The sequence below is a fragment of the Canis lupus genome, chromosome 1, assembly GCF_011100685.1.
Source record: "Canis lupus familiaris isolate Mischka breed German Shepherd chromosome 1, alternate assembly UU_Cfam_GSD_1.0, whole genome shotgun sequence".
Taxonomy (NCBI): domain Eukaryota; kingdom Metazoa; phylum Chordata; class Mammalia; order Carnivora; family Canidae; genus Canis; species Canis lupus.
Window position 1 is genome coordinate 57,780,137 of NC_049222.1, and position 17,636 is coordinate 57,797,772.

A 17,636-nucleotide genomic window follows, 5' to 3' on the forward strand; every position below is an offset into this window, starting at 1 on the left:
AGAGGGAGAAGCCGGCTCTCTACAGGGAGCCTGATGTGGGACTCGATCCCAGGACTCCAGGATCACGCCCTGGGCTGAAGGCAGGCACTAAACCGCTGAGCCACCCAGGGATCCCTACTTATTTGGTTTTAATTTGCTTCTTTTTTGCTAACTTCTTGAGATGGCAACTTAGATCACTGATTTTCTTTCAAAGATTTGTATATATTTATTCATGAGAGACACAGAGGGAGAGGCAGAAACATTGGTAGAGGGAGAAGCAGGTTTCCTGTGGGGACCTCGATGAGAGACGTGATCCTAGGACCCTGGGATCATGACCTAAGCCAAAGGCAGACACTCAACCCGTGAGCCACCCAACTGCCCCCATAGATCGCTGATTTTAAGCCTTTTTTTTCTTTACTAGTGTAGTCATTTAAAGCTATAAATTTTCCTGTAAATACTGCATTATCTGAATCTCACCAATTTTGTTTAATATCAAATTTTGACAGATTAGGTTTTTATTATCATTTAGTTAAAAGATATTTTCCCCCCTTTGACCCATGTGTTACTTAGGAATGTATTATTTCCAAATATATGGGGATTTTCTAGATATCTCTCTGTTGCTAATTCCTTATTTAGTTCCATTCAAAACAAGCCCTATAAGATTTTGACCTTTTGAAATACACTGATTTTTGTTCCTTAATAGCTTAGTATATTTGATAAATGTTCCACATACTCTTCAAAAGAATGTGTATATAATTGTTGGATATAGTGGTTTGTAAGTATCAATTGGATCAAGTTTCCTGATAGTTTTGTTCAGATCTTCTATATCCTTACTAGTTTTTTGTCTACTTAGTTCTACTAATTATTAAGAGATGAATGTCAAAGTCTCTACAATTGTGGACTTTCTTTCTTTAGTTCTCTCAGTTTTTGCTTCATGAATTTTGAAGTTTTGTTGTTAAATGCATATCTATTAAGGTTTTAAAGAATTGCCCCTCTTATCAATATGCAATGTCTCTATCTCTGATAATATTCCTTGTCCTGAATTCTACTCTGTTTTATGCTAATATAATCACCATATTTTGCATAGAAATTTAACAAGAGTTGCTTATTATTTCAGAAAACTGCATTACCAATGGCAATACCTCTTATGTATTTTAGTGACCAAAGAAAGCTCTCTGCATGTATAACTCTTCCATTATGGTGACTCTATTTAGATGCAAGCATCAAAAAAATTTTTTTTAGGGTTTTATTTATTTTTTCATGAGAGAAACACAGAGAGAGAGAGGCAGAGACACAGGCAGAGGGAGAAGCAGGCTCCACCCAGGGAGCCCAATGTGGGACTCAATCCTGGAACTCCAGGATCATGTCCTGGGCAGAAAGCAGGTGCTAAACTGCTGAGCCACCCAGGGATCCCCAAGCATCAAATTTCTTTTTTTTTTTTTTTTTTTTTTTTTTTTTTTTTTTTTAGCATCAAATTTCTTAATGAAGTTTTTAGCATTGTCATTCCTGAGCGTGTATCTATTTAAATGCCTATTATTTATTATTAACAATCTTTCTGTAGCTTACTCTTTATGTAAGAACCAGTACATTACATTGACTATATATATATGTTTGATTTATAGTAAACTATATATATATATACATACATATATATATATAGTTAACAGTATATATTACAGTAAACTATATATAAACTTCTTTTGGCATAGTAAAGAGAATATTACAAACCATTTGCTATAAGATGGGGGCTAAGGTTGGGATGTGGATTGGAAGGCTTAGAACCACGGGTTCAAGCATGTGTAAGACAGACCTGGCCCCTGTGTTGTGGAAGGTCCAGCAAGCTTGGCATTGCACTGATTAAGATATGAACCTTTAAGTCAAGCAGGGCTGAGTTCATTCCTGTTTCTTCACTTACTAATCATGAGGTGTTGGGCAAGTCACTTCCATTTTGAGTCTCAGTTTGTACCTCTGTAAAAAAAAATGTCATATTCACACCTACCTCATCGAATCAGTGAAGCTAAAGAGACAGATACAAAGTACTTAACATATTGCCCAGCATATCATGTGTTTGGTATATGATATGTTATTGTTGAAACCCAGTAAGTTAATGAATTCCTATAAAAAACGTTATGAGAAAAAGTGTTATATACTATTAATGATATAGATAGTGACAAATGCTTCACATTCGTTCTTTTACTCCTTGCGCCTCTCTCCTAGCTCATAGGATTCAATGTGCCGTTATTCCATCGTGTTTTTTCCAATTGTGCCAAGATCTACTCCTTTCAGTTATCTTGGTTATTTCCTTTGGGTCTTGAATTTTCATTAAAATATATCAATACTTAGTTTTTGTTGTTTTCCATTTCCCTTTGTTTCATTCTCCATATTCTTATCAGCATTTATTTCCTTGCTAGACTTCAGGACTGTATCCAGGTGAATGTGAGTTCCAGGTCTCTGGATGTCATTAATCTATTGTGCATAGATACTTTGTTGGGCAAAACTAAGAAGACTACTACTCATCATGCCTGCATGTAATCTTCTCTCCCTACAAGAGTTAATTAAAGTGCATCCTTGACAGGGAGGGAGCTCCATTTCCTGCTGGGTTTTCCACAGTTAACTATACAAAGAGCACATCATGCCTACTGCCCACTGAATGAAGTAGTGAAATCTTATTCATATCCTTCCATTCGCTGGTGCAGTGAATCTTAATAAAACATTGGAAGGTTGTGAGTTGTTTTAAAAAATCACTTTAACTTTTTTTTTTGCTTTTTAAATTTTTTTTATAAATTTATTTTTTATTGGTGTTCAATTTGCCAACATATAGAATAACACCCAGTGCTCATCCTGTCAAGTGCCCACCTCAGTGCCCGTCACCCAGTCACCCCCACCCCCCGCCTTCCTCCCCTTCCACCACCCCTATTTCGTTTCCCAGAGTTAGGAGTCTTTCATGTTCTGTCTCCCTTTCTGATATTTCCCACTCATTTTTTCTCCTTTCCCTTTTATTCCCTTTCACTATTTTTTATATTCCCCAAGTGAACGAGACCATATAATGTTTATCCTTCTCCGATTGACTTATTTCACTCAGCATAATACCCTCCAGTTCCATCCACGTCGAAGCAAATGGTGAGTATTTGTCGTTTCTAAAATCACTTTAACTTTAAAGTTAAACCCAGAATTTCAGTATCTATGACATGAATTCATATTTCTACAAAATTTCTGTACCAATTTTGTAGAGTACCAATTTTTCTAGCTTACTGTTTGAATTTATTCACATCAAAGTGGATGATGAAACAATTGAAGTGTAACATATGCCATATGTTGGCACCGTGGAATTACTTTTTCTCTCCATAGGCTTGCTTTTCCAATACACTAGAACAGGGTCAAAACAGAAATCATTCTTACCGTGACCCTGACTCAACTAAAGTTCTTCTTTTTACCTTAATCACTTCCTGTCTCAACCATTGCAATTTCCTTTTTTTATAGTCATCTTCAATTTTCTTATTTCTAACTCTAAGTGAGTGCTGAAGGGAGCTGGTAATCCATAGATTATTTAATGGAAACATCGTAAGAGAATTTTCCATTAGTCTAATTTTCCTTACGTGGCTCACCAGCAAGTCAAATAATGACCTTGATAATTGCCCTACCATCTCTGAAGGGATCAATTAACTTTTATGTCTCTCATGTCTCCCTTCAAAATTAACTCATAGTTAGAAACAAATCATCAACCACCTTTTTGATATGATTTAAGTTAAAAATTAGTAGTTATAATAGCTATGCTGTAAAGATGAAGTGGCTATTTATTCAGTTCATAAAACTGAAGCTTAGTTCACATTACTGTCAATTGGTGAGTAGGCTTAATATGCAACTTGGTTTTACATTTGATTTTAAGTTGCTCTATTTGTCAATGAGTTAGGTTTCTGGGGACATGAGTAAACAGAAATTACAACTAGATCAACACAAAATGTATGATCATTATTTGCTTTCCATGTTAGTATAAATGTTACTATAGTTTATGGTTAGTACTATGTGCCATTTATTTTTTTTAAGTTGATGCATTATTTTCAAAGTTATATATTCTGATTTATTTTGGTGCACCCAATTAATGTTGAAAGATACAATGTTGAACTAAAGTTCAACCTAGTTTGACATGTATATATGGAAACTCAAAATTTTTTTTGAAACTCAAATTTTTAGTACTACATAATTTAGGAAAGTGATCAACAAGGATTTTTATTTGAAATATTAATCATTTGATGTTTTTAGCTATTTTTGGTTTTATAAAAGTTGGTAGCAAAGCTGCTTTTTGACTTTATCTCTTTTTGATTCCTTCTCCTCATCTTTATTCATTTTTTAAAACCTGGAATATATGATTTTTTAAGATGCCAACATGCAAATAATTTTCATCTGAGGATAAAAACAAGTTCTATTGCCTTTGTTTTTATTTTCTTATTTAAAAGACAAGATAACTTGTACATGCTTTCTAATATAACAATTAAATCATTTCACTCAAATGTAAATAACATAGAGTAATCCAGAAAAATGTTCTACATGTAATGCCATATCCACTTAATAGTATTCCACACTTGACTGTGGAAATGGGGAAACCATCCCATATCCTTCTTTACAAGGAGCAGGAAAGTGGCCCAGCAACCTCCTGGTATTAGCCTTCCTATTCTTCAAAGTAGAAAAGATAAAGCCAGTGCCAGGCATTGCTGAGAGCATGCAGTGATGAACACTAACAGAATGATGGATATTCCCTGGAGCATTTTCCTAACAGGGTTTCTGCACTCAGAGGGCATTGATCCCCTGTCTCTTGCAGTGTTCAGAATCTCTGGTCTGCTTAGCTCTTTCTATGAGCAGATTCATCTGTCTACCCCAACGTGCTGTGTAGAACGTTGCCATTTTCTACATGAGCCGTGGTATGAAAAACTAGGAAAGCACCACTGAGGCTACTAGGAGATTGTGATCACCTTTTTCTTCCTTAACCAGCCCACCACACTCTCCTCTCCTCTTTCTTTTCTGAATGAGCCATAGTCTAGCTGAAGGTATTCTCTATTACCTCTCTAAGATTATAGAATATGATTTAGGGTGGGACACATTATCCTTCTTCATGTCTTCTAAAGGCCAATTTTCCTAGTCTTAATGTGAGAAATTTGTAACATGTGATACCATATTGATAAAATCCATTTTATGCGGTGATTCCCCGGTTCTAAGGTGGGTAGCAGTATATTTAACATGTACTTTAGATAACGCTGATGCAGATGGTACAATTTCAGGAAGTATCATCTTAATTCTTGTGTCCAACTATCTTTTGGATAGATAACCAACTATCTTTTCTCTTGACAAATATATTATGCTATTCTATCATCATTTATCCTCTACTGGCACCCCAAAACAGTAAGTTATGGAAAGAGTAGTATTTACTCAACAACTTCAATTGATAAATTGTTCAGTAAAGATGATGCGTTGAGCTCAAAAGCTTTCAAACAGAGTGAGGGATGAAGAGTAAATGCATTGCATGCATGATCTTAGATCCACAGCCTGGAGTTAGTAAGTATAGTTATCCATTCCACTAAGTGACAAATTACAAAATTAATGATTTAAGCAAAACTAAACTTGTGTAGCTTGAGGAAATTGTATGAGTTTTGTAGAGTTATTGATTATAATATTGTTTTTAAAAAGCAATGTATTCATCAAAATTACTAATAATTATTAGTCAAATTATTATATACAGCAAAATGATTACAATCAGCATTTTTACATGTCTCTTATAAAACACAAAAACTTAGAAGGCTGAGAAAAAAATAAAAGCTATAATCTTCAATATTCATGGAACAAGGGTTCTAAGTAAAGGAGCCATTTGGTGTATTTAACAACTAAGGAGTGATATATAGAAACACACTGAGAAGAAAAAGAAGTTTGGAATCAGCTATTGATTATAAAATATTAAAAACAAGTTTATGAGAAATCATGCATACTGCCTTAAATTTTAGATGACCTAGTTTCTTCTATATTATCCATGACAGTAGATAAAACATGACTAAAACTTTATGCTTACAGTATTAGTCTTTTAATTTCAATATTTGGGGGCACCAAGGTGGCTTAGTGGTTGAGTGTCTGCTTTTAGCTCAGGTCATGATCCCGGGGTCCTGGGATCGAGTCCCACATCAGGCTTCTTGTAGGGAGTCTGCATCTCCCTCTGCCTGTGTCTCTGCCTCTCTCTGTGTGTCTCTCATGAATAAATAAATAAAATCTTTTTAAAAATTCAATATTAAAAAAATTCAATATTTACCTTATTATGATGATGGGAATATTATGACTAAAAAGCTTCTGGTCTTGCCCATTTCTCCCACGTGAACATTGATATAACATGAAACAGTTTATTGCCCTCATCTTGTAGACTACACATTATGTTTTGAAATTCTTGATGAACTAGTATATCTCATTATATAACTTATTATGTGTAATAATAGGCATCCCAGCCTTAAGGTCACTAGGAAAATATGTGGCAACTGAAAAATTAAAAAATAAAGGTGAGTTTGTTTTGTCTTTGTTTTGTCTGAACATGCTTCATTTATTTAGGGGGTTTAGGGTTCACACATGCATAACATGTGTCTCTGTGTGGACACTTCATTTTGAAGAAGCAAGTGCACAGTTCTTTGTGTTTGGGAGTAAAAGTATGCCTGTGAAAATTATATCCTTCCTATAGTCAGAAACTTTAGGGACCGTTTTAAAGTGTGCTGGGGTACCCCAAGTTGTTTCTCCCTAAAATAGGATACGTGTATATATCTCTTCCTCTGTATGTGTATAGCCACTTATGTGAATTCCTAAAGTCAAATAGAAAATGAAGTATGTATAACTCACATATATACAGACTTACAAGGTAACAATTATTTTTCATTTGGTGTTTTTGTGTATATTATTGCATTTGATGTTTATATGAACTCTTTGATGTAAGCTTGATTATTCAAAATTTCTCTCACCTTTGAGTTCTATTCTTCCTTAATTAAAAAGCAAAAGCAAACAAAAAGCCACCATGAAAACCAAACAAAATCGCTCCATACTCACTCTTCAAACTGCTTTTCCCACTAGCTTCTTCTGCTTCTAAATCTCTAAAGTTCCAGCCAACTTTTTGTGGCATTCAAGGCTTGATAAGCCATAAACTAATCTATTACTGTATCAGTTAGTTTTTACTGTGTAACAAACTACTCCCAATTTTAGGGGCTTTAAACCACAATTATTTTTTAGTGCACAGTTCTAAGGGCCTGCAATTTGGGCTGCACTTACTCCTAAGCCTCACTCTTGATACTGCACTCAGTTGGCAAGTTAGCTAGAAGCTGGTTATTTTAGAATGGCTTCATTTAAATCACTCATATGTCTTGTAATTGGCTTTAGTTATTGGTTAATTCTGGTTGTCAGCTAGAGTAATGGTTTTGACATGTTTCTAGCAAACTAATTAGGGCTTGGCCACATGGTTATGGTCTCAGAGTTTTCAGCAACAGTGAGAAAAATGAAACCCAATGCCCAAGTGCTTTCTAACTATCTGCCTGATGTCTGCCAATGGCCAAGTTCAGAATCAACATAGGATGGGATTAGCCAATGGCATAAATGAAGGACTCATGAATTACTGGAGGGGCCGATACTGTTAAAATCTGTCACAGTCACCATGTATTAATCCTTAATATGTTCTCAAATCACCTTTTTTTCTGTCTTCACTGCCATTGTCCTAGTCCAAACTTTTGTTTTGTTGTATCACATGGTCTTCCTAACTTTCCTCCCTTACAATCCACTCATTCTTTGTACTTTTTTCCTTAAAACCCCTTGGGGCATCTGGGTGGCTCAGTAAGTTAGGCATCTGCCTTCAGCTCAGGTCATGATCTTAGGGATCCTGGGATCGAGCCCCTGCATCGGGCTCTCTGCTCAGTGATGAGTCTGCTTCTCCCTTTCCCTCTCCCTCTATGCTCTCTCTCAAATAAATAAATAAAAATCTTTTAAAATAAAACCTCTCAATGATGTGTTATTATTAGTTATAACATATATTTGTTAGCTTGAACAGGTCCTCCAGATCGGATCTCAACTCATGATCATTCATGTTCCATGATGCTCCTTATCCTCCAAAGGACACTTCTCCAACCAGCCATAGTCCTTCTTGCCTCTGTGCCTGTGTACATTCTGTTCCTTCTGTCTTCCACCTGCGATCACATAGCAGCCCTTCAAGACTAGTTCCAATTTTATATTCTGTGTGAAACCTCTGCTTGCCCTTCTTGGACCAAGGCTGCCCTTGCCTGAGCTGCTCATTCCTGCCTCTGTGCTCCCTAGAGCACTTTGTGCATACTACCATTTTAATATTTATCGTGTTGTCTTCTAATATATCTGCCTTTTTTTAAAAAAGATTTTATTTATTTATTCATGAGTGACACAAAAAGAGAGAGGCAGAGACACAGGCAGAGAGAGAAGCAGGCTCCATGCAGAGAGCCCCCCGATGTGAGACTTGATCCCAGGACTCTGGGACCACACCCTAGGCTGAAGGCAGGTACTAAACCACTGAGTCACCCAGGTACCCCAAATATTGAAACATTTTAAGTGTATTCTCTCCATTTTTAACAGTAGCATTGTAATAAAAACATATATTTCCTTGGCTTCAACATACGTTATGTATACATCTGCACCATTAGAATAATGTAAATATCTTTTTATAAACAAGTATAGGTCAACTTTTACTAAAGATAAAAAGCTTACTTCACTTTAAGAATTTTATTTTGAAAGAATTTTAGTCTAGAGAGTAGTTATGAGTACAATGCAAAAAACACCTTATGTACTCTCTAGTCTTCCATTTCTATTTTCCTAAACCACATGTAGAAAAACAACAAAAAAGAACAACAAATAAACATATTTGCATCAGTCATTAGGATTTACAGTATGGAGAGTTACAAATCAAGAAGAGTATCTCCTCAGAGCCCTGAGGAAAATCTGATGAAATGTCTACAGACATTGGATTGGGTTTCAGCAGCATGCTCTCAATCGAAACACTGGTGGTTCAGAGCTACTAGCTCTGGGCCCCAGCTCAGGCTGAAGCACCTGTTCTGAGCTTCAGACACATGCCTGTTTTTGGAATGATGGTGGTAAAAGAGGTAGCTGTTTTTCATGAGTTGTCTGCTAACACCATATTTGGCAATGATTGTAATGAATTCTGGGGCAGGGTCACAGACACTAGCTGAGCAATTATTTTACACGGGAAGTCCCTCTTATTTTCCTTGATAGCTCCTAAAGACTGCAATCTGGGAAATAACTTTTCTATTCCATGCAAGACCTGCCCATTAGTCACCTAGAAATGCTGATTCTTCCTTTAAATCACCTTAGTGCCTGCCACTCACTGCATTTCCAGCTGAACACTCCCTTTCCTGGCCCCAATCACTGCCCAGATGTAATCTGGCTGTAGTTGCCTTGAAAACCCCTTTCCTGGATTTTCTCCAAGTTAATTTACCTTTTACATTGATCTGCAGTTATGGAAAAAATGGTTCTGTCCAAACAGAGATTGGAGCTATCAGCTCTGTCTCCTAACTTCTAACCAACTGGATGACTTTCGTCTTTCCCTTTTTATTTTACTGACTCCCTCAGTCTTTGTAATCATTTCTTAACCCTTCCTGTCTCTTCTCTTCATTCCCCATTTCCTACTATTTCTTTCTCATCCTAAATGCAATCAATACATAACAGAGAGAGGAAGAGAAAATTAAACTAACATGGCACAACCAAGTTTGAAAGAGGAAGAGATGAGGCTTGGAGAAGGAATCAAGATATAATTGGTTGAAATTTACAGGACAATAACAAAAGTAATGGCTCATAGTTTAAGAATAAATCTGTGAAGTTTGTCCAAAGTAGTGATTTTTATCTGGTAAGAATGTAGCAGATTCTTAAGTAGTTTCTTTATAACCTGACTTTGCTTATGTAAAAAAATTTTCTTTATTGACATAAAATTCACCATTTTGCCCATTTTGAAGTGTATGCTTCAGTGGTTGTTAGCATAATCACAGTGTTATGCAACCATCACCACTCATTCCAGAACATTCTCATTACCCAAAACAGAAACTCCATACTCATTAAGCAGTCACTCCCCATTACCCTCTCCCTTTAGCCTCCGGAAATCATTGATCTACTTTCTGTCTCTATGGATTTGCTTATTCTGGACATTTCATATAAATGGAATCAACCAATACGTGGTCATTGATATTTGGCTTCGTTCACATAGCATGATATTTTCAAGCTCCATCCACATTATAGCATATCTCAGGGCTTCGTTAATTTTTATGGCTGAATGATATTCCTTTTTATGGATATGTCAAATTGTGTCGTATCTGCTCCACAGTTAGTGGGCATTGGGGTTGTATCTACCTTGACTCTGATGCATAACCCTTCTACAACCATTTGCATGCAAGCTTTTGTGTCAATATATGTTTTCAATTGTCTTGAGTATAAACCTAGGAGTGGAATGGCTGGGTCATATGGTAACCCTTTTTAACTTTTTGAGGAACTGCCAAACTCTTTTCCCCAGTGGCTGCACCAAGTTCACATTCCCACCAGCAGTGCATGAGGAGGAGTCCCTTCTCTCCGCACCTACACCAACATTTATTTTCTTTCTTAAAAAAATTATAGCTGTTCTAATCCTAGTGGGAGTGAGGTGCGATCTCACTGTGGGTTTGATTTGCATTTCTCTACTACAAATGATATTGAGCATCTCTTCCTGTGCTTATTGGCTGTTTGTATATCATCTTTCGAGAAGTGTCTATTCAACTCTTTTGCCCATTTTTAAATTGGGCTATCATCTTTGGATTATTGAATTGTAAGAACTCTTTATATATTCTGGGCACTAGACTCTTATTACATAGATGATTTTCAAATACTCTGCCATTCTGTATGTTGTCTTTTCACTTTCTTGATAGTCTCCTTCGATGCACACATTTTAATGGAGTTCAATTTGTCTATTTTTTTTTCATTTGTTGCCTATGCCTTTGGTATCATGTTAGAGAAATATTTGCTTAATCCAGGGAAATGAAATGCATACCTAGGTTTTCTTCTAAGCATTGTACAGTTTTAGCTCTTATATGTAAGTCTTTGATCTGTTTTGTGTTAATTTTTGTATGTTGCACAAAGGAGAGCTTCAAATTCATGTGGAAAAGGGTTTCTCTTGCATGTGGTTATCTAGCTGCTTCAGCGAAATCTGTTGTAAAGTTTATTCTTTCTTCACTGAAGGGTCTTGGTGCCTCTGTCAAAATCAGTATTTGCTTCATGTAGTTTCAGGCTCTGTGGTTAGTTCATAACTATCCCTTACTTTTATTTGAAAGCATGAAATTTATGACATGACAGCAGAATAAGAGGTACTTTCTATATTTTAAAAGTAATCTTGGTGAAAAGAAAAAAAATTAGAGGAGATATGTGTTTTCTTCCTTCCTTCCTTCCTTCCTTCCTTCCTTCCTTCCTTCCTTCCTTTCTTTCTTTTTTTAAAGATTTTACTTATTTATTTGACAGAGAGAGAAAGCAAGCACAAGCAGGGGGAGGGGCAGAAGGAGAGGGAGAAGCAGGCTCCTCACTGAGCAGGGAGCCTGACATGGGGCTCCATCCCAGGACCCCAGGATCATGAGCTGAGGTGAAGACAGACACTTAATGACTGAGCCACTCAGGTGCCCTGAAACATGTGTTTTTACAGAAGAAAGTTTCATAGTATATGATTACTGCAGATTGTACTAAGTCCAGGAATAGTCTAAGTAAGGAGAAAGATATTTTTCAGAATCATTTTGCAATGAAAGAGAAAAAAACTTCTCCCTTATCTATGAGCACTAAAAGAGATCTAAAGTTTCAGAATAGAATATTAGATACCTTTTATTGAGAGCTTACTGTTCTAGGCACTGTATTAGTTTTGTGTTTATAATATTCCATTCAATTCTTATATAAGCCCTAGAATGCGATGCCTGTCAGCAGAACTTGAGTGAAGTAGTCATCTACAAAAGCGATTCTTAAGGAAATGTTTCCAGAAGAAACAAGTAAGAGAGGACATGTAGCAGGATAGCAAAGGGGAAGAAACCAAGCAAGATGGCATTTCAGGGATTGTCCAGCCAAGGATGATTCCACCCAATTCCACAAGGAGCTCTGAGTTGTAAAATTGCAACTCTGATTTATCTACCATGAGATCAAAGAAGTAGGCTTTTATTCTTCCTGATTATCAGTCGTTGGCTAAGGGATCCCCAAGGAGTATACGGACACTGGGGCTCTTGGGCTCTCTCTGATGGTGGGCAATGGTGGGTCCGGTAACCAAGGGCAGTCCCTGCTCTCAGTGGCAGCAGTGGAGCTGGTGAGTGAACACACAAGGAGTTGGAAGCTGGGAAAAGGGTACTCAGAAAACTTACAGAGAAGGAAACAAAGGCTAAGTTATACAGAGAATGAGCACAAATGTATGTGACTCCAAATTCTTTTTCTTTCCCTTTTTCTGTATGCCTCCCGTCATAAAGACACTGACACTGGGAACTTCCAAGAATATCCTGTTTCAGGTGTCATTATGCCCTTTTCTCAAGACTGAATACACTTCCAGAGATTTTTTTTTTTTAACTTGAGATCTGTCAAATTGCATGCAAAATTTTGAATGTATATATGTGAGTGTATTCATGGGCTATGTTTCCCCCCTTTGAGAGTGAGTTTATGGCTTACATCAATTTATTAAAGGGAATTTAAAAAACAAAATGTTAAGAATCACTAAGAGATCTTTCTCCATATTTATCTCTTATCCTGCTTAGGATCTTATGACTTGTTTATCATTATTATATCTTTAAAACTTTGATCTCAGGGCACCTGGCTGGCTCAGCCTATCTGCCTATGGCTCAGGTCATGATCTCAGGGTCCTAGGACTGAGTCCCACATTGGGTTCCCTGCTCAGCAGGGGAGTCTGTCTCTCCCTCTGCCTTTCCTCCCTGCTTGTGATCTCTCTCTCTCTCTCTCTCAAGTAAATAAATAAAATCTTTAAAGAAATTGATCTTATGAGTTCAACTTAATGATAACAAATAAAGATTTAGGATATTGACAGCTTCCCTCCCCCACTTTCAGCACTGTTTTCACTTGATCTTATCATTTTGAGAAGAACTGGCATTAATTATTCTTTAACATTTGGTATAACTCATAGGGAAGCCTTTTGTCCTAGCTTTTTTATGTGGAAGTTTTTCGATTACCGATTCAATTTCTTTACTTGTTTAGAGGTCTATTTAATGTATATTTCTGCCTGGAATCACAAAGAACTTAAACATTATTTTGTTAGACAGATGGTTTACTTAGAATTAAGGCAAAAAGTTCACTAAGGGCATCAAATGAGCTTGGTTTGTGTTTCCATTGATCAATTCAACTGGATAATTGCCAGATATTCATTTAGTGTCTGTATGACTTACACACACACACACACACACACATACACACACACTTAGCCTAGAGAGCAAGTGCATAGTATTTTTAAAAATTCAGAAAGAATTCCCAATAATTTTCCTGAATATTTTTCTGATTATGTGATATAAATAAGAGTCTTTATGTGTACACATAATTAATCACTAGAACTTTTACAAAATGAGTCTGAGCGAGTCTCTATAAAAGAGAACATTCTAAACTCGTAGACCTAAGTAAGCTCCATGGACTGAGAAAGTTCTAGGGCTTTTGGGGGACTGGGTGGAAGAGACTGATAGAGTTCTCCCTGGGGTGGGGTGTAACAGCCTCTGCCTTTGGGGGCTTGGATGTCTGGGTGGCCCCAGCCTGGGCCCAGCTGCTGGAGGTACCAGGTAGGGAGGACACCTACGACAGCAAAGTGATGCCTTTCCCAATAAGCGGTGCTAAAAACAAGGAAAAGTTCAACTACTATAATCTTGGCTGCTTAAGCAGGGTAATGCTCTTAGATTATATTACTCCTCCCTATAATTCACTCTTCAGCCATTCACCACCTTGAGTCTCATTTTCTTTTTTCTAAGTTACATTTTGATGCAATGTAGTTTGATGTCAAATTCAAGCTCAGGGGCGATTTCTCTTTCTAATGCTCCACAAGAAGATGGCAGGTTGTTGGTCCTGGTGAAGCAATGTGAACCAGAGCAGATTCCTTGCTTTTTTTTTGGGGGGGGGGGGGCGGGAAGCACTGGGCCTACGGTAAGCATACAGGGCTTATTTGTCAAAAGAACAGAAGATAGGAGGAATGAAAGAATATGTGGCATTGAGGCAACACACGCACCAACTCTCGACTTATTTCTCCTTCTTAAAAAGAGCACAGGGTAGGGCAGCCCGGGTGGCTCAGTGGTTTAGCGCCGCCTTTGACCCAGGACGTGATCCTGGAGACCCGCTCCCTGCATGGAGCCTGCTTCTCCCTCTGCCTGTGTCTCTGCCTCTCTCTCTCTGTCTGAGTCTCTCATGAATAAATAAATAAAATCTTAAAAAAAAAAAAAGAGCACAGGATATAATCCCCCCACCCCCACCCCACAGCACTGTCCTGTCATTTGGGATTGGAAATGAAATACGCGATTTCATCTGGCATTTGGCATCTCGACAGAGGTGCGTTGCCCCACCCCTGGGTACACTAGTTGAGGGGTTGTCAGGGGTGCTTTTTAAGTCACGAGGTGCTACAGGGAGCGAGTGGATCGTCTCCTCCACGCTGCGAGGCTAGATTCCCGGAAAGAGGCGAGGCCCGGGCTCCCGAGGCCCTGGGCACCCCCCGGGGCAGGGCGGTCTGTCCGCAGGTGTCTGGGGAGAGCCTCCACCACCCCCTCCGAGGGATCCGAGCATCCACAGACCCGGCGTCGGTGTCACAGCCCGAGCGCGGCCCCGGGGTCCCGCTGCGCCCGCTCCGCAGCGCCAGGCGCGCGGGCCCCCGAGCAGGGGTGCGGCCGCTGCAGCCGCTCTGCCCTCGGGCGGGACCCTGGGGTTTTCTCGCACCTTTCGGGGAGCTCTGGGTGCGCAGGAGTCCCCGGGGCCCGCGCAGGACGTGAGAAAGGGAGGAGGGGGCGAGGCGCGGGGATGGGACCCCGGGGGGGCGGGGCGCGAGGTCCGAGTCGAGCCTCGGCTGGGCCCCCCGACGCGGCAGGAGGGCGGCCGGGCCCCGGGTCCCAGCGGCCGCGAGCGCAGCCTCCCTCCGCCCCCTCCGCCCCCGCCCCCGCCCCCGCCCCCGCCGGGCCCAGCCCCGCCCCGCCCCGCCCCGCCCCGGGCTCCGCGCCCCGGGCTCCGCGCTCCGCGAGCGGCGGGTGCGCAGGTGTCCCGCGGCGCGGACGATGGCCAAGGTCCCGGAGCTGGAGGCCGCCCTCCTGCAGGCGCAGCCGTCGCCCCAGGCGTCGCCCGAGGCCCGGGGGGCGAGCTGCGCGCAGCTCCTGGGCAGGGGCTTGCTGGTCCACGCCGAGGCCAGGGGGTACCTGGCGGGGGCCGGGCGGCCGCGGGGCGCCGCGCAGGAGGCCGAGCCGCCCGTGGGAGTGAAGGCAGGTGAGTGCGCGGCCCCGATTCCAAGCAGCGCATCCGCAGTAAAAGGGAGCGCCCCGCAAACATCGCGTTTGCCTAGGACGTGCAGCCCGGATCTTTGCATTTTCCCCAGGAAAAGTGTTTGTCCACTAGGAATTAACTCCGAGAGGTGTTGCGTCGTCCTCCTCTCGACCCCCCTCGCCTCCTCCCCCTCCCCCGCCCAGGCCACCCCGTCACACGCCGGGGTACTCGATTGGATTTTACATTCTGATTTTTCTTTATCGTCCTTGCAACGCGCGAGCAGAAATGCATGTGAGCAATGGTAACTTTTCCTCTGAAGAAGAGGATGCGGAGGATCAGGACGGCAAAACCAAAGCAGCCGATCTACACCTGTCTCAGAAGAAAACCATCACGCAGATGATGAAGGATAAAAAGAAGCAGACCCAGCTCACCCTGCAGTGGTAAGACCCCCGCAGGAGTGCTCTTCAGCACCTGTTGAGTTTCAAAAGTCAGTATCCTAAAAAAAAAAAAAAAAAAAAAAAAAAAAAAAAAAAAAAAAAGTCTTCAGTATCTGCTTTTTCTCCATTTGCTCCTCCTTCAAACTTTTTGGGGGAAGTTTAAAATACCAATAGGAAATTTATCCTTTCTTTTTTTCACTGAATATTTGGTATAGAGACATATCCTGGTATCGATGAAAAACGATCTGCAGTACAAAACCCCATCACTTTGTTCATTATTGTCCCAAGCTATAATTTTGTCAAATGTCAGCAATAATGAATGTTTTTTTTAATGTTTTTTTTAATGACTTTTTTTTTTTTTTTGCTTAACATACAGTCAATTTGGTCCTTAACATATTTGTTATTCAGTAGGGCTGTGTTTATAGAACTTGATTCTTTAAAATAACTTCTAAGGAGGAAGAATCTTAATATTGCCTTTATCCATATGAGGGCAAGTTAACAATTGTGCATTGGTCATTAGGTGAAATAGGTTTGAACTAGAAGACATCGAAAAATAGGTTAAAAGATTACTATTAAATAAATGTTCAACTATTTTTATGGCACATGTCATATATGATTTATTACAGGGAAATATCATGAACTCAATTTTGTGGAAAATCTTTTTAAAACCAAGTTTATCAGTAAGATCTCTACATATAGAGAGTATTTTGTAATATTATCCAGAAGGAAGAGGGATCTAAGTAAAAACTCGAAGCTTCCCCACATAGTGTGAAGAAATAGGAATGTAAATTTCCTCCCAAATTACAAATAACAAGCAAATAATTTGAGAGGTCTGTTTACTGATCAGTTGTATGTTTACATGTAAAGTATGATCTAAATCTTAGAAAAATACAATAAGAAAAATAATATCCAAAAAACTAACCAAAAAACCTGTTAAATTTTATTTTCAATTGAGTTATAATTTGCATATACTGGATTTTTGTGATTATATTCTTAAACCTTTTCAAATATTTGAAATATAAACCAAATATTCTTCTAAAGTTATGGCTTAACTATTGAAGTTGATGTCATACTTACTGGTTAAAAATACACTGGAGCAGTAAATATTTGAGTTAATTATCTGGAATACTTCGGATACAACTATTTTATCAGGTAATTGGGGCAGAAGTTATGGAGAGCTGTTGAATGATCACTTCCAGTTTTTCATTTCAAATTAAGTGAATGGAAACAAACTTGTTTTTTTATTTCATAAATATGATTGCACTGTAATTAAAGAAAATAAATCATATCCCTAATTAGCATTGTAGTCATGGCTCAGATTATTTAGTATTTTGAAGATAATGACAGTGGCTACAACAACATCAAAACAGCAGGTGAACAGTTGACATTTTATGTATGCCGTTAAAATATGATTTTAAATAGTTGAATGTTTTCTTAGTGAATTTCATATTTTTTGAAATGATAAAATACTGTAATTTTGTTTGAATTTTCCATACCCTTTCCTAAAAAGGAGTCTTACATATAGTTTTTTTTTAATTTATTTATGATAGTCACAGAGAGAGAGAGAGAGAGAGAGAGGCGGAGACATAGGCAGAGAGAGAAGCAGGCTCCATGCACCAGGAGCCCGATATGGGATTCGATCCCGGGTCTCCAGGATCGCGCCCTGGGCCAAAGGCAGGCGCTAAACCGCTGCGCCACCCAGGGATCCCTTACATATAGTTTTTAAAAAATGAAGTGAGATATTTG

At 39.1% G+C, this 17,636-nt stretch overlaps 1 protein-coding gene across 1 annotated transcript in view; it reads left to right on the forward strand.

The window, feature by feature from the left end:
• Nucleotides 1–15,251: 15,251 nt before the first annotated feature.
• RFX6 (regulatory factor X6) overlaps nucleotides 15,252–17,636 on the forward strand; it is a 55,740-nt gene continuing 53,355 nt past the window's right edge. Inside the window, exons 1-2 of the mRNA XM_038525491.1 lie at nucleotides 15,252–15,494; nucleotides 15,586–15,893. Of these exons, the coding sequence (XP_038381419.1) occupies nucleotides 15,252–15,494; nucleotides 15,586–15,893 (551 nt within the window). The remainder of the gene's footprint in view (nucleotides 15,495–15,585; nucleotides 15,894–17,636) is intronic.